The 26,746-nt window shown below is 46.8% G+C and overlaps 1 protein-coding gene across 5 annotated transcripts in view; it reads left to right on the plus strand.

The window, feature by feature from the left end:
- Window positions 1-26,746, plus strand: part of NTRK2 (neurotrophic receptor tyrosine kinase 2) — a 387,985-nt gene that overhangs the window by 208,103 nt on the left and 153,136 nt on the right. For 2 of the 5 annotated variants that reach the window (XM_051833735.3, XM_051833736.3), the window contains 2 exons: window positions 6,265-6,312; window positions 13,153-13,341. In XM_051833735.3, coding sequence (XP_051689695.1) covers window positions 6,265-6,312; window positions 13,153-13,341 — 237 coding nt within the window. Of the gene's footprint in view, window positions 1-6,264; window positions 6,313-13,152; window positions 13,342-17,593; window positions 17,638-26,746 lie in introns of those variants that run through there. The other 3 variants (XM_089315559.1, XM_089315564.1, XM_089315550.1) reach the window with 3 other exon arrangements.

Raw genomic sequence — 26,746 nt, forward strand, 5'->3', positions numbered from 1 at the left:
CATCTTAGGGTCTGAGCAACTGTAGGCTGATTGGGAGGATGCGCGGCACCTTTACGTCATGGTTTCGAGAACGAGGTTAACGCAAAGCAAATGTTCTTTCTAGGCTGTGGAGATGCGACGTTCTTTTAGAAGTTGAAATCAAAGTGGAAACTTGGCCCCAAACTGCGTTGTGCTGTGCTCTGTGGAGCTGAGATGAATTCGAAGGCAGCTAGTACTCACCCTGATTGCGTGTCGGTAGGAAAGGGAGAGGTGTACAGCGTAAACACGGAGGTCCTTTGCGTTCAATTCTCCTGCCTTCCATTGAGTCATGCCTCTGGTTCATTGCAGGAGCAGTCAGTGGGCTACCCAGACAGGCACCCGGCTCAAACCCAGCCTACACTCGCCCTGCTGAAAAGCAGCCCAGAGACTCAATCCTCCTGTTTCAGAGAGTGTGTGGTCGGTGTGACCACCTGGGAGGGGAAGCGCCTGTGGGTGTGGTCGGTGTGACCGCCTCAGAGGGGAAGCGCCTATCAGTGTATCCTCTTTTTCCTCTGTTTCCATCACAGTCTTAGAGACATTCTGGCAGGTGGCGCTTGGGGAATCTTGCCTTTAACATGGAAAGAAATTACAGTGGAGAACGCGGCCAATTTTAATTTCCCCGCAGTTAAAAGGGAAGAAAGCTGACTTTTTTTTTTTTTTTGACTTCACATACTAAGGTGATTTTGCTGAAACTTAACACAAATCTGGAAACTGCATTTTCTTGGGATCAAGGCCCTTGTAAGCCTTGGGTTTAGTGTTTGTGGGACTCGGTACCTACGGGGAAGGTCGGGTTTCTTCCATGTTGCCTGCTTCTGGTTTCTTCCTCTGACTCTCTCACTAGCATCATAAATAATCCCTTTCAACTTCCTAAACTTTAGCGATTTCCTTTGAGAGACATTTGAAAAGTGATCCCTTTGGCCATTTGTTTTATTCAGCTGCACTCCATCTTGGGCTTGTTAATGTGCTGCTTCTTCCTACACTCCTGTTCTCTTGTAGGAAAAAAAAAGTTGCATTTTCTTCTAAATCCTATGGACTTAGCAAGTTTATTTTATCACGTAGGTCTTTTTAAAAAATCTGGATTCCAAAAGAGGGGGTTCCGTACCTTCATTACAACTGCGTGTGCTTTTGAAGAGCCCTTTATCTCTCAGGGAGTAATTGTCTCTTATTCAGCAGAAAATAAAAAAATAGCTTGGCAAGTCTCTCCTCCCAGTGGGTGAGACATCATAGGAAATTGAGAAATTGTTTCTTTTGGGTCTGGTGGGAAAATGTTGCTGGTGGAATTTAGTATGAAGGCTTTAAGACTACTGCTTCAATCCATCAAGAAAGAGCTGTTTAAAGACTGGCAGCCTCTCGGGGAGAGGTAACAATCTGATCTTTCCATAGCTGGTTTGTTAAATTTTCCAAGGAGTTCAAGGGATCATCAAGAAGCTTGCATTCTGTCCAACATCATGATTGTGTTACTTTTTAATACCCAAGAGGAAGACAAAGGTTTACATATGTATTTATTTGAAAGTTAGAGCTGGAGAGAGAGAGAGAGAGAGAGAGAGATTGGTTTTGATTTCCATCTGTTGGTTCACTCCCCATATGGCCACAGCAACCAGGGCTGAGGCAGGCTGAAGCCAGGAGCCCAGGACTCCATCTGGCTCTCCCAAAAGTGGAGCAGCCAGGACTCAAACAGGCTGAAATGTCATGAATGGCAGCTTAATTCCGCTGCACAGCAATGCAGGCCCTGGTTGTATCATTTTGAAAGAGAACTTAGACATAGTTTGGCAACTTGGAATTGTTTTGTCAAGAGTTGGCCTCAGTTGGATGCCTTTGCATAGGTGTCTACAAAACGGGGGTATTGTATGGAGGGTCTTGAAAAAGTTCACAAAAAATTCATATTATGAAGTGAATTTTAATTTTTTTGCATGTCAAAACAAGCTTATCTTTTAATTCCATTTCCCATGAACTTTTGAAATGCCCTCCTCTGTACCCAGATGCAAAATGATTCCTGGGTGCAGAATCCAGTTCCCATTCTCCAGTTTGTCCTTGGGGTCCAGGACCCAGGCAAATCTACTTTGGGCATTAAACCTGCATCTTGAGCTCCACACCATCTTGCCAACTAGATGGGACCCTCCACATGGACACTTTACCTGGGATTCATGTGCCAACGCAGGCCTTTCAACTTCACTCCTTAATCTGTCTCCCTTCTAAGCTCCTTGGGGGTGCTATGGGCAGTGGCAGCCTACACCACAGCTGAACCCGCCCTCCACTTCCACCTGCAGTCAGTCCCTTTGGTCTCTAACTACACCCACCCGTCACTTCCTTCTGGGTGCACTGTCCCTCTTGCCCGTTACCCAGCTTGGGCCAGACTTCTCCCATGCTTGATTTCTTTTTAACCTCCCTTTAATCTTGCCCTTGGTGTTTCTCTGTTGTAAGCCTGATGGCACCCTGCAACCAAAATCATTTTTCTAAAATTGCTCTTGATCACGTTAATTCTTAGCCTAAGATTGGCTTCCTCAGGGTCTAACCACAATCATCGGAGTGGCAGCCAGACTGTTGACCTGGCCCTTGGCTGTGTGTCTTAGTTTTGTCCCCTCTCCAGCTGCATCAGCCCCTGGACACATGCAACATGTCCCATAGCCATAATTAACTCCTCACAGTGAGAACAGATGATTTTCCAATCACGATGGAGTTCCATCCGGATAAACCCATTGTACATTGAAAATGCCGTCTAATACACCCAGCCTACTAAACATCACAGCTTAGCCTAGCCCTCCTGGGCATGCTCAGAACACTTCTGTCATGTTTAGCTGTGTAGCATCATCTAAACAAATGGTCTATTTTAGGGTAAGCTGTGGAATGTCTCTTGTAACTTACGGAAGCCATGATGGAATCTGAGGACACAAAATACACCCCCCACAAACATCCTCAGAACCCTGCAGAGTGTGTGTTGTTCTCCATCATGGCCTCAGGGCTCACTGGGAGCTGCACTTGCTGCTGCCACCCAGCATTGCCAGAGAAGGTGGGATCACACAGCAGGAGCCCAGGAAAAACTCCAAGTGCAAAGTTCAAAATGTGATTTCTGTCACACTTTCATGTTGTACTAAAGCAGAGAATCTTTTTTAAACGATGTATTTATTTATTTGAAAGGCAGAGAGTTACAGAAAGGCAGAGGCAGAGAGAGAGAGAGAGAGAGAGAGAGGTCTTCCATCTGCTGGTTCACTCCCCAAATGGCCGCAATGGCTGGAGCTGTGCCGATCCAAAGCCAGGAGTCAGGGGCTTATTCCAGGTCTCCCACATGGGTGCAGGAGCCCAAGGACTTGGGCCATCTTCTGCTGCTTTCCCAGGACACAGCAGAGAGCTGGATCAGAAGTGGAGCAGCCAGTATTTGAACCGGTGCCCACATGGGATGCTGGCACTAGAGGCGGCGGCTTTACCCGCTACACCACAATGCCAGCCCCATAGTAGAGAATCTTAAGTTGATCCTCTTGAAGTCGGGGACCCTCTGTACTCTTCCCTCTGCTCTGTCCTGTTCTGGAGCCAGCAGGAATCTGTTCTCCAGAAGTCGGAGAACTCTCTGATGAGCCCCATGATTGGGATGGACCCTCCTTGTCTGAGCTCCCAGGCACTCTGCCCACAGTTCGATGGGGGCTCACCCTCCACTGTAAGCTCCTGGTGGGCAAGACCCTACAGCTCGTTTCCCCCGAATCCTCTGATCTGCCCGTTGAGTAAACGCATTATAAGGACTACCTACTTATCATGTTTTCCTACATGGAGAGTTGGATCTTGATTACAGTGCTTCAGAATTGGCTTAACAGGCTATTTCTTGAGCATTGGGAAGGCAAATGAGAAAGAATGAAAAAAAAATCCAAAGAGCCTGGATCTGGCATCGGAAGACTAAATCTCAGCTCAGACACGGCAGACTGGGGCCTTTGCTGAGCCTGTGGGCCTCTCTGAGTCCCAGTTCCTTGTCAATAAGCACAGGATAATTTATGATCCCCACCAAGATTTGGCTGAGGACCAAGAGAGCAGTGTCTGGGGTGGGCGAAAGTGCTTGGTGAATTGTGATGACCGCATCAGGGAGAGGAACTCATACACCTTTCATATCTGCAGTGTCCGCAGTGCACCTGTGCAACACTCCAGGCTGAGGGAGGAGGGGACAAATGGCTTCAAGGGATGCAAATGAGAGGAGGGTATTTGCCAGACCTCTGCTAGGTAGGTGGAGCCTTCCCGCTGGCAGGATGGGCGTAGGGCATGGTGCACCGTAGCCTTTCCTGTTGGGTGGAGCTCCAAAATATTCTCCTGACCTCTCAGAAAAGTGAGACCCGAGACAATGCAAAGGAAGTCTAGGAACAAGTCATCCCTTTTGAATAAGTAATTCCATGTATAATGAAGTTGATCTTCAGGGAATGGTTTTTGAAAAGGGAAGGGGAACTCTGATGATGCAGAGAGATGTTCATTGCAATTGTGTTTATTATCGTTAATGAGCACAATGCGTCTGAAATGCGCCATCAGTGGGTTTTCTTTAAATGGGTACATAACTTTGAAAAAAATGCTCAAATGGAAAAAACAGCCTTAAAATAATTCTATCTACAGGGCAGGCATCAACATAGGGCCCAAGAAGACTGACCCCTCCTGGGGTACTTGAGCTCAAAGCCGTTTTCTGGCTCTTGACTCCAGCTATCTGTGGATGCAGACTGTGGGGGGCAATGGTGATGACCCACGTGGGAGGCCTGGGTTGGGTTCTCAGCTCCCAGCCTTATCCTCTGCTTGTTGTAGGCATTTGAGAAGTGAATGGGCAGAGAGCCCCTCTGTCTCTCTGACTCTCGAATAGATAATAAATTATATACCTTAGTGTACCTGAAACTATGAGAGAGAGAGAGAGAGAGGGAGAGGGAGAGAGAGAGAGAGAGAGGGAGAGAGAGAGGGAGAGAGAGAGGGAGAGAGAGAGGGAGAGAGAGAGAGAGAGAGAGAGATGGCCACTGGGAAAACACATTCTTTTTTAAGTGGGTTCAATCGTAACTAAGAAATCCTTAGGCACAACCCTGCCCGTCTGGGCTGATGGCTCCCATGAATGAAGTTCACCATCTTCTGTGGCTTTGGGTGGAGGCCAGGCCTTCTTCAGACCTCCTAAACCCTGCAGGGGACTCTCAGAGAAACATCCACCCTACGTGAAAATCACCTGTGAGGTTAGAGGGCTAAAGTTTTACGGTACCGGGGAAGGAAATCCTAAACTTGCACTTGTAAAACCAACAGTGATGACAGCAACTTCGTAAGGCATCCGCGTGTGAAGCGTTTTCCCGTGCACTGTTTCACTTGAAGTGGTCCTGCCACCTAGCTTGTTATGCTAACTGCCTATAAAGGAACTCAATAACAGAAAACGGCACAGTTACCTCTTTTAGGTTCCATTCTGCTTCTCTGCCTCGTATCCAGGTTTCCCTGCCGCGCAGAATTCACTTTGAACCCAGTGGAAGTTGCCTGGAAGGGAACAGTTGGGTCCAAGAAACAAACAAGCATTTCACGATTGCTCTGATCAGTGGGGCCTTCCAAAACGTTCCGCACGTCTTTTCTCACAGGTGCCTAGTGCAGATTTGTATTGTAAGAGGCAGTGCCAGGTTGCCTGCTGCCCGCAGTTGCACAACAAGTCAGGAGCGAGAGTTCGTGCAGAATTAGGATCCCTTTATTCTCCCCTCCCAAGTCCCCATCTAGCCCGCATGGCAGCTCTCCCACAGGGTTCCGTGTTCCTTTTTTTACTGCCTGTCTCAGCTTCTGCAAAGATCTGTTTTCTCTCATTATTTTCCCACATTGCCACGGTTCTGCGCTGTAGTACATTTGTCAAATGCATTGTGTGTCTTTGCTCCTACAGCTTTCCTGTTAGATGATTCAATAGTAGGCAATGATCTCTCCACCCGGGGAAGACAGAAAGTGAGAAAGAAAGAAAACAGCTCCGAGCTATTAACCCTGGGTTGTGGCCATTTTTCTTGAAGACGGGATGCTGTCTCTTAACTGGAGTTCATTCTGTGTTCTCAGGATAGGAATAAATCTTAACACAAAAATCCAAGGCTTAGTTTCCAGGTGTTTAAGAGGAAGCTTCAGTCCCAAGTGTTTTTGTGTGTGTGTGTGTGTGTTTTCTTTTCTTTCTTTCTTTTTTAAGAGGGGGAGGAGCTCATATGTTGAGTTCCTTGAGTTAAGGACAGTGCTGACTGCCTGTGGTTTACCTTGTCTTTCGAAGTTTATTTTATGTTTTGTTGTGGTTTTCAGATTTCTCATGGTTTGGATTTGGGAAAGTAAAATCAAGACAAGGTGTGGGTAAGTAGTCACTGACTCCTTCTCTGGACCAGTGATGAGTTTATGTTGTCTGATTGGGATGCCTCCCCCTAGATCCTCTTACATCCTTGGTCCTTGATTCATTTTCTGGTTCCTGGTTTCTGATCAGTTGAAGAAGGAGGTCTAGAGTGTTTCTCGGAAAAAGGGCTACTTTGGCTAATTGAGTTCAGTCAACGGTTTTGCATTTGCAGAGTCGACTGGGTTTTAATCCCGAGGTGTTGCCAGTGGTCGACCCTGGGCTCGGTTTTACAGCAGTTTTCAAGAGGTTCATGAAAGCAAATGCAACTACATCTCAACGGCATAGGCAGCTAATAGTTGGCTGAGGTGTCAGCCCAGCCCGGTGTGGGTTTTGCTTCTATGGGCCACCACGTGATGGTTCTGAATTGGTCAATCAGCTCTTCCTTTATGACCGTTTCTCTTTTCAAAACCCGCTCTAATGTCCAGACACTGTGATTTCAGCTTGATTGCGTTCCACTCCTTGTATTCAGACGATGTGCTGACAATTGAAAAGCAGAGTTTGTCGTTTAACGAGTGAATGCAGATGGTGTCTCTCATCATTAGGATTGAAGTCAGGTGTGCTCCCTGGGGACCCCTCCAATTTGTTCATTGTTTGCTTTGGGTACAGAGACAAGGAATGGGACTTACATAGACGGCACGACAAGATAGGCTGTCTCATGTCTTTCATGTGGGTTGGCAAGATCCGACCGTCATGGGCACTTGGTTAGTGTGCCTTTCAGTAGCAAGGCTGGATACAGGTAAGATTGCAAAGTAGGGGAGGTACACACATGTCACTGAGCTGCCCAGTTCTGAGCCACCTGCCCTTGCTTGTTCATCCTGATTGTATAAGGAAGCCTGTTGCTTTTCCCCTTTTGAACTAAACATCGGATCTTGTCTGGGCAGCACAGCCTCTATGTGTGTGTGTCCAGTGACTCAAAATGCCCAGTGGGCTGAGCTCAGGGTAGAGGGGGCCTGGAGTGAGGTGGGGGAAGTCACTCTCCCCTGATCCTTACTAGTCCAGTGTATTTCAAGATAAGAGCTCGAAATTAGCAAAGGGACAGTGGAAATGAGGCAAAGCTGGAACCTCGGCTCTGCCAGCTCAGAACTTCTGGGCAGGTCCCTGGGGGCAAATTCCAGGCACAGTTGATTACAGTGGTTTTGCCAGGATGTATCAGAGGGATTATCCAACCTGGAAAGTCTTACAGGTTTTCGGGCTTTATGGTGAGTGTGTGTGTGTGTGTGTGTGTGTGTTGCTTAGGGTGTAGGGGGGGAATTAAACATTGCTAAAAGATGGGTCTTCCTTCTGCTAAATAGCAAATCACTGTAACCATTTAGATATTTTCTCGAGCCAATTTACATTCCAGAGGGTACTTACACCACCAGGACTTCAACAACATGGCTTCCCCTTGTAGACATTCTTAGTAGAGGGAAGTCCATCAGAGATTTTTGTTATTTTTCAAGTCAGGAGATGAGTGTCACTGAACAGATACTTTGTGCCCCCAGTTCATATCATGCTGTGGGAGTTCCATGGGGAAGCCCTGGGGCTGGCCCGGGAGCCCAGGGAGCCAGGAGAAGCATGACAATAGCATTTCTGTTGGCTTCTCTGGGAAGGAGTGGGTGAGGCAGAGTAAGCCAGGGCAGGATTAGTAGTTTGGGTAATTTCCACAGGCTCTGGGGCAGAGGGAGCTCTCTTGAATTTTCTGGGCCCTGGCCCTAGAATGGCCCGGGGAGGTAGACCTAGAGTGTGAGAGCCACATAAGAAAGGTGACGGGGTGTAGACCTTGCATTGCCAGTATATGAAAGGTGCGCCTGCAGACATGGTGCTTGCTGTCTCTGGGCACTGGCTGACCTAGGGAGAGGCAGTCCCACCGGTGCCAGCAGGGCCCGGAAGTCAGAGCATTCAAGGAGTCATCTTTCTCTTCACCTTGGTGGCATGTGGCAATGGAGAGAAGGACACTCCTTTCCTAGATGCCTGTCACCAGTTCTTACTGCGGGAGAGTAAGTTCAGCTCAGAAATGTCTGTGAAGTCCTATGTACAAGATATGTTACCAGGAAGCTGTGGCAAATGAAAACAAATACCTCTTTGCACCTGAAACACATAAAAATAAAAATGGTATAAAATATTTCTAGGCAGAACTCTTGCTTGTCACTCAATCATTAGAACTACTGACCTCACACTCAGCAAGCGTGCACGGACCCAGCCATGTGAGACTTTATAGTAACATCATAGTATGTTTTGCCAAGTCCTTGTGTGAATTTCTTAGAACCCACCATGGTGTGCACCTGACTCTTCTGTCTGTCTTGATATGGTGTCTGTTCAAACACAGGCAGACTCACCAAACCACACCCTGCGGCAGGCACAGGCAGGCTGCTGTCAAATGATGTAGATATTCACTGTCCCTATTGAGAGCAAGTCCCCTTCCCGGTGCTGCTGTGCTCTGTATATCAAAGTGTTTGTAGACAAATGGGCTTGATCCTTGCAACCTTGCCAGCCGTATCAATCTTCCAGGTCTTGGAGCATTGCTAATGAAGCAAACCGCATGTGGAGGAATATCTCACTGGATGGATGGCTGAGGTTTTTTGGGTTGTTCCAATTTGTTAACAGCAACTTTCTGGCCATGTGAAATGGATTTTGAAAAAATGATCTCTGATGTGTTCTTTAGACCACTTTCATGCCTAATTCCCTCTCCCCACCCCCAAACAAGAAGCCATCGCCTTGTAATTCTTGGTGCTTTAGTTGGAGAGATCAGAGGAAGGGAGGAGTATCCTTTGGTGGCAAAGGAGAATTGACAGCAAGTTGTCATGATTGGATAGTTTAAGTAGGGCTCCAAGGTGTACTTTGCAGATGATTTAGGATCGAATTCCTGCAGGCATCTCAAGATTGTCTCCTAAGTATCCACCTTCTCAAAAATGATCAGATATGGGGTCGGCCCTGTGGCGTAGCAGGTAAAGCCACCGCCTGCAGTGCCGGCATCTCATATGGGCGCCGGTTCGAGTCCTGGCTGTTCCACTTCTGACCCAGCTCTCTGCTGTGGCCTGGGAAAGCAGTGGAAGATGACCCAAGTCCTTGGGCCCCTCCACCCACGTGGGAGACCTGGAAGAAGCTCCTGGCTCCTGGCTTTGGATCAGCTCAGCTTTGGCCATTGCAGCCAGTTGGGGAGTAAACTAGCAGGTGGAAGACCTCTCTCTCTCTCTGTCTCTGCCTCTCCTTCTCTCTCTGTGTAACTCTGATTTTCAAATAAATAAATAAATCATTTTTTGACAGGCAGAGTGGACAGTGAGAGAGAGAGACAGAAAGGTCTTCCTTTGCCATTGGTTCACCCTCCAATGGCTGCCGCGGCCGGCGCACTGTGGCCGGCACACTGCACTGATCCGAAGCCAGGAGCCAGGTGCTTACCATGGGGTGCAGGGCCCAAGCACTTGGGCCACTCTCCACTGCACTCCCGGGCCACAGCAGAGAGCTGGCCTGGAAGAGGGGCAACCGAGACAGAACCCGGCACCCCGACCGGGACTAGAACCCGGTGTGCCGGTGCTGCAAGGAGGAGGATTAGCCTAGTGAGCCGCGGCACCGGCAATAAATAGATCTTAAAAAACAAATGATCAGATACGGCTGTGATGTTCATTCCCTGGCCTGGGTCCACCCTAGGAGAACCAGAGAAGTCAATAAAGAGTCAATGTAGTTCTCATCCTTGCTGGTGCTCCAGAAGGGAAGCTTACAGGCCTTCAGACAGTACATGGAGCTTTTGAAAATGACAACTACATTTCTGGGGGGACAACGATGGGGCCTGGCACCTGCTGAGAATTGTGCAGCCCTGGGTTGGGGGGGTAGGGGGAGCCAGGCAGTGGTTTGCTTTGTAGCTGCTTCAGGAACCAGGCAAGTCAGTGAATGGTGGCACGGTTTTATTGTCAAGATGCAGAAACCTTAGCATAGGAATGTCTCTATTTTCCATCACTGGAGAGAATTCGGGTGCTCTGGACTTGTCAGAAAGCTAATCAAAGAACAGGGATGGTTGGGGACATGAGAAAGCACTTGCCTTTGTGTGTATTCTTGGCAGGATTTCTGGTCTTTAGTAATACAGGTGAACTAGGCACAAGCACTAGTAGGCTTCCTTTGGCTTTGAGTGTTGCCTGGCATCTCCGCTGGCTGTGTGAGGGCTTGTTTGCAGTTTTAAACCAGGGTGTATCCTTCAAGGTAACTTACATGCACGTACCCTTAAGATAATGCTTTAAAATCACCTCTAATAGCTGTTGGCTGCCTCCTGCGTAGTTGATTAAAGTCACAGGTAGCTGGGGAGTGTCCAGTTGTTATCACTATGATAAATCCCCACAAGGAGAGGCGGGAAGGGATCTTGCAGGTTGGGGGATGGAGGATCCTAATTCTTAGGGGATTCAAACACTGTCTGAGAAACAGCTTTTGCTTTGAAAATGGCTCAAGTCACCGAGACAGTTGAGCATGAGGAGGAAGGTGGAGCATGGGCGGAGGTGCTGCCGCAGGCATCCTGGGAGGGTTGGAGGAAAACATGGCTCCTTGCACAGGGCACAGCTGCTCCTATTTCCCCTCTTCTAGAGAGCATGTGCCTTGGCTGGGGACACCAAGCCTTCTGCCTTCTCACTCCCCTATGTCTTTCCTCCGCACCTGCTCTCTTCCTTCATGCTCTTGACTTAAACCAGTGGCCAGCGGTCTGTTTCCATGGAATCCTTGCTCATTTGGTTCCCTTTGGACGTGTGTGCAGCATTTGTCTAGGAGGCTGTGTTTCTCACGAACTCCTATCATAAGTGATCTTTTTTTTTTTTTTTTTTTTTGACAGGCAGAGTGGACAGTGAGAGAGAGACAGAGAGAAAGGTCTTCCTTTTGCCGTTGGTTCACCCTCCAATGGCCGCCGCGGAAGGCGCCCTGCAGCCGGCGCACCACGCTGATCCGATGGCAGGAGCCAGGAGCCAGGTGCTTTTCCTGGTCTCCCATGGGGTGCAGGGCCCAAGCACCTGGGCCATCCTCCACTGCACTCCCTGGCCACCGCAGAGAGCTGGCCTGGAAGAGGGGCAACCAGGACAGAATCCGGCGCCCCGACCGGGACTAGAACCCGGTGTGCCGGCGCCGCTAGGTGGAGGATTAGCCTAGTGAGCCACGGCGCTGGCCCATAAGTGGTCTTAATGACTGTAAAGGCCTCACCTACATCTTCATCTTTATGATCTATTTTTGTTTGCAAACAGTGTGGATTTAGTGGCCAGGAGATAACTAGTTTAGAGAAAATATAATAGCCTGTACATAGTGGCATATAAGTAATGGGAGAAAACATCTTATATGAAAAGTTCTATGATCGTTGCTGTGGTATAAGGATAGCCAAGTCATGACTCTGGAAATAATACTGTAATTAAAGGCAAACTAGACGCCTTTGTTGAGGGATCGATCCATTATTGAAATGAATGTTTTTGGTGGACAGAAGTGGTGCAGAAGTTCAGAGAACGTCAAGGCAAGAAACACAGTCATTGAGGAGCCCAGTGTGATTCTAGTCACCAGTTATGTTTCCTTTGGTAACACCTCGTAGATATCTGAACGCATGAAGCCCATTTAAACTTACACTTCCATATCACTAGACTCATTCAAGTCTCATAAGTCCAGCAGATACTGTTGTGTGCATTTTACTGTGTAAGTGCATGGAAATACACACAGAGGGTAAATGAGTTGTCCGAAGAGTGTAGAGAGGAAATACAGGTCTCCCAGCTCCTAGTGCAACATTCAGTGCTCCGTGAAACACGAATCCCAGATCCATGCAGGAAGTTTCAATGACAGGGTGTTCTGTAGATGTTCTTAGAACAAAGAGGAAAGTGGGGCCCGGTGCCGTGGCTCACTTGGTTAATCCTCCGCCTGTGGCGCCTGCATCCCATATGGGCACCGGGTTCTAGTCCCGGTTGCTCCTCTTACAGTCCAGCTCTCTGCTGTGGTCCGGGAAGGCAGTGGAGGATGGCCCAAGTCATTGGGCCCTGCACCCACATGGGAGACCAGGAGGAAATACCTGGCTCCCGGCTTTGGATTGGTGCAGCGCCAGCTGTGGCGGCCACTTGTGGGGGTGAACCAATGGAAGGAAGACCTTTCTCTCTGTCTCTCTCTGTCTATAACTCTACCTGTCAAATAAATAAATAAATAAGTAATCTTAAAAAAAAGAACAAAGAGGAAAGCTGCGTATACAACTACAGGAGAAGAAAGTGTAAAATTAGAACTCATTGTTTTGGCCGATTCTAAAAATGTTAACCCTAGTACTGCCTATGACCCAGAGATGCCACTCATGACAACATGTGTCTACACAGAAGTCTCCCTCCAAGTGTTCATAGCAGTATTACACATCATAGTCCATGTGACCCTGATGACCAACAGCTAACAAACCTGTCCATATCCTATGTGGCCTATCCATATGATGGAGTTGTGTTGGGTAAAAAAATAAATAAAAATGGAGAACTGATGTGTGCTCCGTGTGAACGAACCTCAACAACATTATGCTGCCTGAAAGCAGTCACAAGAGAGGGCATACTACATGATTCCGTTGATGTGAGTTTCAAGACGACGCACAGCCATAAAGACAGGAAGTAAATTCAAAGGGGCCTGTGGCTGGAAGTTTGAGGGGGTGGGGGTGGGGCATGGGAAGTGAGTACTGATTGGATGGAGATGAAAGTGTCCTAAAAATAGATTGTAGTAATGACATAAATCCTGTGAATATATCGAAATTCATGGAATTGTACACTTAAAATGAGTGTGTTTTAAGTTTATGAACTATAGCTCGATAACACCATTATAATTACAATTATAATTAATTTTTTTTCCTACTTCAGGCCCAGCCTCAGTTATCAGCAATGATGATGACTCCGCCAGCCCGCTCCACCATATCTCTAACGGGAGTAACACCCCCTCCTCTTCAGAGGGCGGCCCTGATGCCGTCATTATTGGAATGACCAAGATTCCTGTCATTGAAAACCCCCAGTACTTTGGCATCACCAACAGCCAGCTCAAGCCAGACACATGTAAGTACAGCTGCTTACACTTATTGGTCCATTTGCTACATGACCGTATCAACCAGCCTTGTTTATCAGAGCCCCTGACAAGGATGACTGGGGACTCCAGGGGACCAGTGCAGGATCTGTGGATTCTTGTGGCTTTTGGCCTACGGGACAGTTCCTTGAGTAGGTTGCTGATGAAATTCTTGGAGCCTGTCTCCTGCTGGGGTGGGAACATTTGGGCAGATACCGACTTCTCTTGGGATCTGCCTCCCCAAACCATTTGTCAACATGAAGTTGGAATCAAGGCGTGCTTATCTTGGAAAAGATAGAGACAGAAACCAGAAGTACCATGAGTATGCACACACATCAGTTATAGAAGAAAAGCGATTGGTGAATTTAACTTCGGTTTATTGAAAGTAATTAAAATACATACTGTAGGCAGTTGGGAAGGCTTGTGTTGTACACAGGTGGTATCAATTTGGATAGTTCTGTATTCCCTATTCAGTCCTGGTTCCCAGCATGAGGTCCTGTTGTGATACCATGACAGCAAGGAGACATTGCAACAGATGAAGTGCTGGGGGAAGCACACTGACTTTGACTTCTTGGAACCAAATTAACCCATTAGCCTCTGTTGGCAAGTGTGAGAATTTTCTCGGAGCCCCCATTCTATCTTTGGCACTGCTGCTCAGATATTTAAAAAGGATCCATGGCTATCAAACAGACCCCAAGCCTCTGCTCACTGGTGAATTAGGGGCCAAGAGGGCTAGGGTGGCAGGTGGTCCGGATCCAAGGGGTGCCCTGCCACTGATGAGTGAGTGTGCCCTCGTTGTGTGTTCTCATCTTGTCTGAACTACCAAGCTCCGGCCCTGTCTCAGAGGTAAGGTCTGACTATTGCCAGGGTGGGCTCTAGGGAGTGACAGCATACCAAAAACTCCCATCAGATGAGGGAGCCTAGCTCTGTTCACATGTAAAGATACATCTGTAACATCTTCCTACTCATTCCCATTTCTCCCAAAATATGCTTGAGATTGGAGTTGACAATAAGCGTTAGGAAGAATTGTGTCTTAAGTTTGTAACATGTAAGACTGGACCTACTGTAGACTTCAGCTGAATTTAGAACATGACAAGATAAGTGGAAAAACATGTGTAAAGAATATTGAACTCATTTTCCTCATAGAGAAAAGTTAACTGTTTGAGGAGATAGGTATGTTTACTCTGATTGGACATTACGCAATGTACAAGTGAATCGACACATCACATGGTATCCCATAAACACATGCATTTTTCTATGTCAGTCAAATTAAAAAAAAAAAAAAAAACCTGATACAGAATAGTGAGCTCCTGGAACAAAAAGGTATAATTTGAAATCAAGGCATCATTAATCCTAATATTTTGGTTGTGATGTGGATAAGAAGAGAGAGAAACTACTTTCTAATGTGCATCCTTTGATGAGTTAAGCATCCAACCAAGGTTCTTACAATGCCCTGCTTAGGATGCCATGGTGGGCGCATCTGTCATCATTTTGATTGCTCTCCCTAGGAAAAGAGTCCTTTGACTCCAGAACCAGGCTGGGTGATTTACTTCAGTTAGCCTGAGGCTCTGTTATAATTGAGGTTGACTAAACTCAGTATGCCTTCAAAAAATTTGCTTTCCCTTGTCATTGGAGGAAAGAGAGTTGAATAACCCAGGAGAGGCCATAAGCCCCACAAGTCCAGTAGGAGAAAATGAACAAAAGAGCACGAGATGATACGATCCCTCAGACTTCCTGCAGATGGAAGTGGACTAGGTGGCTACTAATTCTGTTGGTTCTGCAGGAAGTGCCTTCTTTCCCGCAAAATTCTGCAAGAACGCGGTCAGCGGTCATCTCCTTCACTGGGCGTTCATGCAGAGGTTCTGCGTTAGACATTTTGGTGATGTGTGGAGGACTCCTGGTTTTGTGGCTCAGTCATTCTGTGCCACTTCCATGTAGAAGGCTTTCAAAGAGCCAGTGCAGCCGGTCCACATCTTCTCTAGCTTCAACCCAGAAGGGACCATTTGCCCATTCCTTCCCTAGAACCTTTGAACTGGGCCCTTCCAAGGACTGTCCTCTTCTGGCCTCACTGCTATCAGTTATCTGTCACCTCATACCAGAAGAAAATGTCTTTTTTCCAGGCACTTAGCCATGTACACTCTTTCCTGATTTTAAGAACACTTAAAATCACGTGTCTTCCATGAATCCTTCTCCAAACAAATATGAATGAAGAAGTAATTCAGTTCTCCCCTCCCCTTCACACTTTTATAAACATCACGTCATATATATGTGTCATATTTTACATACATATAATGTCTCAGATATATGCACACATGTATACATCTCCAAAATACCATCTTCACATATATATTTATTTTCGAAGTATCCATTGCCTTTTATTAAGTAATGGGTAGGACTGCTTGCTTGTATGTGCTTCTGTGGCCTGTATGTTCGATTGTGAGCTCCTGGAAAGCGGGAACTTGATCTGTTGAACCATTCCGTCATAGCACAGGACGTGGTATATCTTGGACTTGGCCAGATGTTGGCCAGATGTGGCTTCTTGTTGTTGAAATGCCACCACCTAGCTGACTTGTAGCAAGAAGACCCACGGCCTTTCTCAATGGCTTTATTGCTATCCTACTCACCTACATAGTAGTTTATTTAGGAGATATGCTATTCACAATCTATTGGCCCATGGAATCGATCAGACGACAGTTTTAGGAGAAATAGATTTTTAATAAAAATCACTTCTTCAAACATCCCAATCATAGTCATCCAGAGATTAAAATGGTTCAAATGCAGGTATCTGACATAGAAAGGCCAATGGAATCCTGGGAGCTCATCTTTGTATTAGGTGGTTCTCATTGCATATGCTTTATAAATGGCCTTCTAAAGATGGCTCTTCTGGGGCTGGCATTGTGGGCAAAACCAGCATCCCATATTGGAATGACACTTCAGGTCCTGGCTGCTCTGCTTCTGATCTAACTTCCTGCTAAGGTGCCTGGGAAAGCAGGAGAGGATGGCAGAAATGCTTGGGTCTCTGCCCCCACGTGGGAGAGACCTGGCTTCAGCATGGCCCAGCCCTGGCTGTTACAGGCTTTTGGGGGAGTGAACTAGTGGATAAAAGATCTTTCTCTCTCCCTCTATCTATCTCTGTCATTTTGCCTTTCAAACAAATAAATAATGAATTTTTAAAAAGGCTCTTCCAAGAATTTGCACGGGTTATACTGCCAAAAAAAGAGATAGTTCAGAACTTTTCCTGGATACTTAAAACAACATGTCATATGGACAGTATACCACACCTGGGGCCCAAACCATCATACGGATTTCTTTCCTGAATGCATATGCTCCTCCAAAGTGCTGGCTTTGGAATGTTTATGTGATCTCACAGACAGGTATCCCATTGCATTCCACTGAATTGTTAAGGTTCTGATCTAGAGAGTGGAGTTCAATTCATGGAATCTTTATGGATTCCTTATAGTCCTCCTGTAATGCGAGGAACTAGAGATTTTGTGGTAGCAGTGGCTTGCATCCTGCCTTCAGGGAGTCTTCTGGGGAGATGGTCACCTAATCACAATGCCCTATGTTAGGCACCACGTGAAAATGTGGTAGAACAAGGATCTTAAATCCCAATTACCTCTTGGGGATAAGACAGATCAATATCAGACATAGGCCAGAAAAATGAGAGGGGGTCATGAAAGCCACGGGTGGGGGGCAGCATGGGCCTCGTATTACCTAGTATTCTAATTATTCCAGAGAGAATGATGTATATCACTTTATGTGAATTCCCCAAGATTGGAAACACTGAGTGGGATTTATAAGGACACATCCGTGTGAGTCAGGTTCAATCCACAGTGCACCCCCTGCGTGCTCTTCTGAGTTAGACTTGAAAGGTCAATGAGGGCAAACACCTTATTTTACTGATGATGTGAGGGTGCTTCACAAAGTTCTTGGAAAATGGAATTAAAAGATATTGTGAAGACCTCTCATCTAGCCTCAATCCTTATGTAGTTTTCTTTCAAAATGAAACCACAAGCAATAGCAAAAGATGTGGTCCAGTGAGATTTGTTTTAAATGCCGCATACGGGCACTCAGGTAAAAGAGGACGATGACTTGTGTCCCCCGAAAGTAGCTTTGCCTCTCAGCACTATGTGAGATTTGCATTTACCGAGTCCGGAGATGGTTGGCAGGATTTTAGCGCAAGCTGAATGGAACTGAATTGCTCCCGAGCACTTTCCAATAGCAAGTCTGTCTACTTTATTGCAGGGCCCAGAGGTTCCCCCAAGACCGTCTGATAATAATTTGGTATTTGGAGGCTCCTGTGTCACTGCAGGAACTAAAGGAGGCTTAACCCATGCCTGATGGAGGAGAAGAGTTCTATGGTTATCTGCAAATTCTGGCCAGACAACACCTTGACGTCACTCCTTAGCTTCCAAAACCTACCCAAGCAAGAAGTTGCCTTCCCAAGACTAACCCCTCACAGTGCTATGGCACTTTAACTGTAGACCCATCTCCTCGATCAATCAGTGTGGCAAGATGGAGCTGAGGAACTCAGCAACATCAAGGCTGGCGTTGGTCTTTAATGCAACTAGTCTAAGACATGTCTGAAAACCACGCATCGTCTGTCCGCCCGCGGGGTTTCCCAGTAGAATTTACAACCTTGGGTCAAGGGCAGCAGTACTGCCACCCTCTCCTTGGCTGCCGAGGAAGCTTCTGACAGGGTACAATGGAAATATACCTTCCAAGCTGAAAAACAAACCAAACTGAAACCAAAACCTACTAACCAGCAACCCCTCACACCTCCACAATCATCAGTCTTGGGTTATCTTGAAGGGTGGGGACATCTTCTCCTGTCGGGACAAATGCCACAGACTTCTGTTTATCCCTACAATTGTGTCTTTTCTAGAGAAGTCTTGCAAATGAGCTAGGGCCAGAGGTCTTTGGCCTACATTAAATTAGACTTGTCTCTAACTGTGAACCTGGATGTGTTTGTCCCTGTAGCGCATGCCTTCTGTGTAAACATAGAGCTAATATCTTCCTGTGGCAGATGCATAGAAAGAATCCTGACTTCATTTTTTCCACTTCCACTTCGTGTCCAATGAAGGGAGGAATTGTTGATTTCATCTAGAGTGTGCCATACTCTTCACATATTACGTTTCCTGAGTGTGTAGAATGTGTGTGTGTGTGTTTTCCCACTGAGCACATGATCATTAGGACATTATATAGATAAGCACAGATTCACAGACCAGCTAGGAAAGAAAGAAGATGGTCTAAAGGGAAGGGGTGTTTGCAACACAGGGCAAAAAACCTGAATCTGGATTGTATCTAGCACCCCAGAGCTTACCAGATCCCAGGGTGGGGGCCCTGAGAGTCCACTCAAGATGTTTCTACAGTCTTCCGTGACTGTAGTCTAGTGACTGTGGTCTAGTTTTGATGCTCAGGGATAGAACGGACGAACACGCAGAGACAATCGCTTTAGCACTTTTCTCCTGTCTTTTCTTATCAGTTTTGTTTCCGAAAGCATTTCACTGGTCACACACAACAGCTGCTTTGGGGACTGGGTGGAGCCTTTGAAGGCCACGGGCTGCACTTTACAAACAAGCCAAGTCTATTCTGCTCAGGATGGAGAGATCAGTTATTTTCAGGATCCTTAGAAGTTGCTTTGTTTATGGCACACTGGGTTGACAACTCGTCCCTGTGGGGGCCTCTCTGGCACTTTGCTGGCATTATGTAGGCCACAGTACAATTGACTCTCTCCCTCTTGGTGCCATCGCTCCCCACCACTAGCTACAACAATTTGATATTATATTCCCTTTTCAACTCCAAAGGAGATGATAAGAAGCTATCAAATAATGCTTAACAAAGCAACTTGAGTTTCCTGGAAGGAAGAGAAGGAGTACATGCAGTATAATTACAGTTAAAATGTAAAAGCACTTTACAAACTCTACTGAGATGAAGATGTGTTAGCAAGGTGGTGTCAAGCACAGCCAAACCATGTAAAGTCATATTATTAGTATTTGAACCCTGTTCCCAGTCAAGAAATACCACCCCAATATAGGATACCTACACCTCCTGTGGAAGACAATCCTTCATGAGATGGCCAAAAAGGAAAACAACAGGATCATGGATTTAGGTTGAGGAGGTGCTAATGGTAATATTCTGAGGACTGTTTACCTCCACATCGTCAGTCAACCACAATGGGAGCACGCATGGTGCACACAGCACACATCAGCCCAAGTTCAGTGATGAGCTGGACATATCCCAGCTGGTGGAGGAGCATCTGAACACATTTGCTCTGTGTATTCCCCGAGGCCCAACCAGACGGGTTTGTGCGCACCTGCAGGATGCCTCTCGTCAAGCTGCACCTTGGTTTGGGTTTCAGGTTACAGACCGGGAGCGGCTCAGCAGACAAAGACCGGGAGGAGCTGCTTAGGCTGCTGCTCCGCTGCTTTGGAACAGCTGGCTGGGCTCTCCGGTTAACTCAAGGTGACCCTGTTGGAGGTTTTTCTGCAGAGGTGATGCCCAGTCCTATGTGTGCATGTTTTCTCCGCAGCTTCAGGTGCGGGGGTCCTCTGTCTTTACCCAGTTGGTAGCCTGAGTGATCTACCACTCCTGGCCTTCTTCTTGGCTTTCTAGTCACACCAGCTCCCCTTGCTCAGGTGTAGCAATGCCCCTCCACACAATTGTGCTCACTGAGGCCGTAGGACTTTCTGATAGTTTGTTTGGCCTCACTTTTTCTTCGCCATTGTTCTTTCTCTTGAAAGGTGGGTGAGAAGAATTTTCTCTATACTGTGGATAGGATAGAACTGGGGAGAGAACTGCTTTGTAGTTCCACCTGATCACTGCAATCTGTCTTTGGTCTTGGACCCTAAATGTAAGTGAGCGAGTCCTCTCCTGAGGCTGAAGCAGCAGCACAGGGAAGCAGAGTCAGTTCTTGCCTGTCTGCTTCCTTGGGCTGAGAAGACACTGTGAGCTGCTGTTGGCCTCGCTCATGGAAGGGGACATTGGAAGACACATGAATGGGTATCAGGGTGACCTCTCATTGTGGTTTGCCCCTGCTAACGCAGTTCCTGGCATCTGGGATGTGAAACTTCCAATTCTTAAGCCAGGAGGGTTCCAGGAGAACCATAACGATCATTCTTGTTGGTACAGGCCTGAGAAGTTTTGCTAGTAAGACAATCTGAACCACCTAAAATGCCTTCAGGTGTTCTAAGAATAGATAAGAGAGACTATAGAAAACTTAGAGAACATAAGATACAAAAGTGATAAATAAAAATCACCTGTAAAATCCCGACAGCTAGAGGTAACTGCTGAAATCATTTGGATAGACAGCTGTGTAGACCTGTGAACACCCCTGAAATCTTGTCATACGAAATTTGATCAATCACTTGTGCCCTTGCTTTTCTTTGTAGTGAGCTTAGCTCCTATGTCTATAGTTATGGTTTACCTCTGGTGGGTTTTACTGGAAAGGCTGTAGGAAGCATATGAGGTATATGACTTTTGATCTTTTGTTGTATATTTACTGGGTGGTGCACAGGGATTAGGACAGAGCCAGGGCCACATGTGGCTGGCCATGTCAGGTCTGGTCTAGAGGTATCCTGGACTCCAGAGTAGATAAGCTGTCACATGGTGACAGAGAACAGGGCTGTGTTGTGGGCTGGAAAGACTCACAAAGTGAGGACTGTTCTGGAAGATAGGCTGAGGGTTCTAGGTGATGGGCAATGTTCCAGAAGATTCCATGGCGGTTTGTTCCTCAATGGAAGCAGATGATGGCTTTTGTCCTTCCCACTGGCTTGCTGGGTCCATTCAGGGAGCTGAGGACTTCTGATCAGCTAGAGTCTCCCTTTGGTCATTCCCTGCACCTGGTAGGGTGAGCTTCCCAGAGAGCCACAAATTATTCGTTGTGAAAGGCTTCAGGAAAGGGTTCCCCATCCATGGGATGACACACAGCAGGGTGTCAGCATTGGACTGTTATGCAATGAGATTAAGGGTGACAGATTCTAAAAGTGAGTCAAGAGCTAATAAATTCCTGTGGTTTGCAGGTGATTGTGTCTGTGTGACTTTGAACCCCAGGCAGTGGGAGTCCTAGAAAGAAATCAGTAAGCCAGGCCTTTTGCTATGTTACTCTTATCAGTTACTCTATGTGGTAGACATCAACACCCTTTTCATCCTGTTGCTGTGATTTAACACACTTAGTGCACCATGCCATTGACCTTCTGGGTGCATTAAAGTGCAACGCAGGCTCCTTATTAGATAATGATGGCATTTAGACTGAGTGCCATAACCCTAATGTTCCAACAAAGTGGTTGATATAGACAGAACAGGAAAAAGCTCCACACTGTGTAATGCATCACCAGAGCTGGTCTCCACTTGGGGAAATGTCTTTTATTTCACTTTACTTTATTTATGAGAGAGAGAGGAGAGAAGGGAAGAAGGGAGGGAGGGAGTAAGGGAGGGAGGGAGGGAGGGAGGGAGGGAGGGAGGAAGGAAAGAAAGAAAGAAAGAAAGAAAGAAAGAAAGAAAGAAAGAAAGAAAGAAAGAAAGAAAGAAAGAAAGAAAGAAAGAAAGAAAGAAGGAAGGAAGGAAGGAAGGAAGGAAAAGGGCCAGAGAGCTCTCATCTGCTGGTTCACTCCCCCAAATGCCTACAATGGCTAGGACTGGGGCCAAGTCCAAAGCCAGGAGCTAGAAACTGAATCCACATCTCCCACTATTTGAGCCATCATCTGAGGCCTCTCAGGGTCTGCACCGGCAGAAAGCTCGATTCAGGAGAAGCCAAAGCTGGATATCAAACCCAGGCACTCACATATGTGGTGGGATGCAAGTGTCTTAACCATCAGGCCAACTGCACACCTCAGAGAAGGTCTTTGCTAGAGGAGAGTATGTGATATGTCTTATGCAGTATGAGCAGACACAGCACTGAGCAGTCAGCTCAATTGTTTCCCTGCAGAAATGGTGGATTTTCAGATCTGTACCCAGGACTTCCCTTTCTCTACCCTATTGGTCCCAAAAGAGTTTACTTTGGCAAATAAGTTGGTTTTCAGTCTGTTGCAAAGAAAGAGAGATACTAATTCTTTTACCCAGGGGCACAGCCCATAGTCTCACCTCCTATTAGTAGAGCGTGATAGCTGACTGCAGTAACTGGTCTCCCTATAATCAGGCTTTGCTTTTTGGTAAAATCTTAACATCAGTTTCTTTGTCCATCTTATTCTTCCACACTCACTCCTTTTGTTCAGAAGCTGTGATGCTCATGATCATGGCTCGTCCCAGTTTCTAATTCCATTGGTGCCATTTCCTACTGCCTACAGAAACCACTGGCAATGCTGATGTATAAGGCTTATGTGAAAAGCTTTTTTGAAAAACTCTCCTACGAGTGCTGTCAGAGGATTCTTTTAAGGTGTTTCGACCCCCCTCTTAAGATCATTTGTTTTGAGTGGGTTGGAAAACTCCTTACTTTCCAGCGAAGAATTCCAGTATCTTGGTATTCAGCCATCGTGTTCACGGTCAGTGGTTCTGAGAGAGGAAAACTCATGTTATTTGTAAGATAATGGTGATGAACAGCTATGCTTTAGCTCTCTGAGCTCTTGGGCTTTGACGGAGGAAGACAAGGAGCAAAGGGAGTAAGATTTTCACTCATTTCCTGAATCTCACTTCTCTTCTGGGCTTGCATGTACTCTTGGCTGTTTCCTTCATATCACAGCCAGTTTTTCATTAAAGTGGTTCCCAGGTGGATTTGGTCAGAAGAGCTGACACATCAGCAGAGTCCTTGATGCTAACACCCCAGTGCTTTGTTTTGCCTTCTTTGAGAACATCTGTGTCATGGAGGTCTTTGCACCGCCTTCTGTCCTTGTGTGAGCAAGGGCTTTGATGCGGGAGGCAGGGTGACAAGAGGGAGTTGTTGGGCGTGGAATTAATTTCTGTGATAACCATGCCATCCACCCAATATTGGAGACAGGGGACTTCGGGTGGGTTGGTAAGTAGATGAGTGTGGATTGTTCTTCCCCAAGGAGACTCTCCTGCCAATGAGCCCCAAATCTGGGTGTCTACTGTGACTCCTATGAGGTCTCTCCACCTTACCACTAGGGCCCAAAGTCCTCTTGCCTGGACACAGTCTGCCACCTTATAGAGCCAATCTCAACAATTCGAACTTCTGGTGCTGCACCTGCTCTGCTGGGGTGGGAAAGAGTGGGGCTCTGTTGATTGCCACATGTTGGTTAATTTTATTTCCCTCTCTCTTGTTTGATACAAGAGAGTGATCCTGAGACAACTTGCATTCTGTTACTATATTTGGAACCTCCAGGGCTGGTCACATACGCATATGAGTGATCCATGAAACTTGGAATTCCTTTATCATATTGACGTGTTTGTGAAAATGAGAACCGTTGTGCTAGAATTTGTGATGTCATTGATCACCCAGAGCCAAACGAATATGCCAGTAAACACAAGAGTGTCAGCTTCATGGTCTCTGTTGCCTGCTTTTGTCGCCCACTGAGAATGATTCTTGCATGCACTTGAGAACGTAATTCAGTGTTGGGATTCCTGGAAGCACTACACACAGACCTGTCAAAGATGTCCCCATCAGCTCCCGAGTTGCTCCCAAGCAACCCCTTCTTTTAAGGGAAGTCAGTATCAGAATTCAGAATTTTTTTTTATTTTTTTTTTACTGTTTTTTTTTTTTCTTTTTTTTGACAGGCAGAGTGGACAGTGAGAGAGAGAGACAGAGAGAAAGGTCTTCCTTTGCCATTGGTTCACCCTCCAATGGCTGCCGCGGCCGGCGCACCGCGCTAATCCAATGGCAGGAGCCAGGTTCTTCTCCTGGTCTCCCATGGGGTGCAGGGCCCAATCACTTGGCTATCCTCCACTGCACTCCCTGGCCACAGCAGAGAGCTGGCCTGGAAGAGGGGCAACTGGGACAGAATCCGGCGCCCCGACCGGGACTAGAACCTGGTGTGCCAGTACTGCAGGTGGAGGATTAGCCTAGTGAGCTGCGGCGCCGGCCCAGTATCAGAATAAGCAAGGGTTGCTAGGTACTCACAGAAGACATGGAAGTTAAAGCCCCGCCCCCATCTCAATCCTCAAATAACATTTTCCTAAGATATTCAAAGATATATAAATGGGATGCCGAGATGATCTGTGGAGAAAATATCAAGTTTTGTTTGTTTGTTTGTTTCTTATACAGGCTCATTCTGGTAGGGTTGTTACTAAGGTGAGGTGAGCAAGCTGAATGCTTCAAGATCAAAGTCAGGTCCTGTCTTTCCTTGAAGTTCTGATATTTGCTATCATGGATATTTCTGCTCATTTTAGGTTTTGAAAAATATTGCATGAAGTTGTTATTTCTCTCAGTGACTGAATTGCTGGTGTTCCCTTAACTTCCGTGTATGGGTAAGGGTCTCACTCTCCCCTACTCCAGCCTGCTCCTGGACTCAGGGCTTCCTCTGGCCAGGACCTTGGATAAACCTCTGGCCTCTGCAAAGCTCAGCTGTGTGTACACTAAGGGCTCCGCTGACTATCTGTCCACCTGCTATCCCTTCTGTCTTCCTGCCCACCCGCTCCCTTCCATCTGCCCCTAGAGAGACACCCCCTGCCTCCCTCTTACTCAGCCACGCTCAGCATGTTAGCATTAACCATCCTGTAGTATTCACTGATGCACCTGAGATGTACACACTTGTCGTTCTGCCTTGTGTGCGTGTGTACACGCCTCTCCAGAGTCAGGAAATGGATGAGCTGACAGTGGGGTTGAGGGTGGAGAGAGAGAGAGAGAGAGAAGGAGAGAGAGAGGGAGAGGGAGAGAGAGGGAGAGAGAGGGAGAGAGAGGGAGAGAGAGAGAGACTTCTGAAAAGGACAGGAGGGTTTTTCAGTAAGTTTGAGACATCACTAAGAGGGGTCGCATAAAATTCTTTTAAATGAGTGAAATTCCTGTAAAGCACGCATTAGACATGGATTTCTCCCACATTTGGAGGGTTACTGTTACATTGCTAAAGTAAAGATGTAACAGTTACCATCTATACACCCTCCCTTTTCCACCCACCCACTCCTTAATGGCCTGAGCCCCCTTGTCGTAACACTTGCACTCTCCTTTCTCCAAAAACTCGTCTCTGGTGCCTTTGATGTGTCAGTCCCCATGGGTCATTCATTATTTTCCCAGTTTTTTTTTTTTTTTTTAAGATCTTATTAACGCTGCAGGAAGTATATCGTCACTTGGTTTTGCAGATGAGAAAGCCGAGGTTAGGAGGTTAGGAGGTTAGGAGGTGAGAGACAGGACTTGATTACATCCCCAATATGTGGGAGGGTTTGGTTGAGGCCAGGTTGTTCTCCTGGCCTAGTGCTCTGTTCATCTTTTCCAAACTTACTATCTAACAGTTTTCTAATGCAGCAACATCTTTGTGGTGTTGGACTCATGCAGTTTATCAAGGCGCCTTCCAACACAAAGTCTTGGGAATGCACACAGGTTGGGTGGTGAGCTGCCCACTGTACAAGGAGAGCCTCAGTCAGTGGACGGACCCCATGCTCACCTGCAGTGTGGCGACTGACACAGGCGCACTGATTTGCTAGTGGATGTCTTCTCTCTCAGTAGAAAGACTACCAGAAATGCTAGGTCAGCATAAATAATGAACAACCCCTATTTTTACTATTTGCTAGTTACAATTATAGAAAATGCCTCTTTTTTTAAAAAAAATTGTGGCCAGACCCCTTTCTGAAAGTTTGCTTTACTCCTTTATATCAGAAAACTCTAGCAAAAGCATCCTACCCCATACATCTCAGGTCCCGTCTTGAGAGACGTCACTCCCCAGAGGTTAATACGTCGCATTTCATAGATGAACTTGCCGGCCGGCCGTCTTTCCAAATACAGAAGTCTGAGCTAGCAGAGAGGTGTGCGTGTTTACAAACTTTCCTTAGGGGGCGCTGTGAGGGCTGGGCACCTGCCTCCTCCCCAGGTAGTCCTGCTGCAGGGAGATCCAGGGGACAAGGCACCTGATGACCCTTACTCACGAACATTCTACAGCCAAGCAATCTTGACATCCAACTCAGGACAGACTGGTGCTTGTCTGCCTCACCCTCAGCTACTCATTTTTTGGACCCCATGCCAAGGTCCGTGTTTCCAAACTGACCGATTGAAAGGGGTCGAAATGCTTATAGCTCCTTAGCCTGTAGGGGGGCGTCTTTGTAAAAGCATCAGTCGGCATGGATCAACTGCTTGCTTTTACACAGGAAGAGAGGGACACCAAGCTGGTATTTTCGAGCACGCACTGGGTGACAGAGGTGTACAGGTTTGTGTGCATGACCACGTGAGTCCTGAGATATGAAGAGTAGCGTGCATTCCCCCAAAATGCCATCAGACATGTCTTCCCTGGGCTTAGGAGGGGCAGATGAGTTAGAATAGTGAGGTTAGCCAGACGAATAACTCTGTTCTGACCCGACTGT

The sequence above is a fragment of the Oryctolagus cuniculus genome, chromosome 1 (assembly GCF_051225735.1).
Source record: "Oryctolagus cuniculus isolate XC-2025 breed Fujian yellow rabbit chromosome 1, ASM5122573v1, whole genome shotgun sequence".
NCBI lineage: Eukaryota > Metazoa > Chordata > Mammalia > Lagomorpha > Leporidae > Oryctolagus > Oryctolagus cuniculus.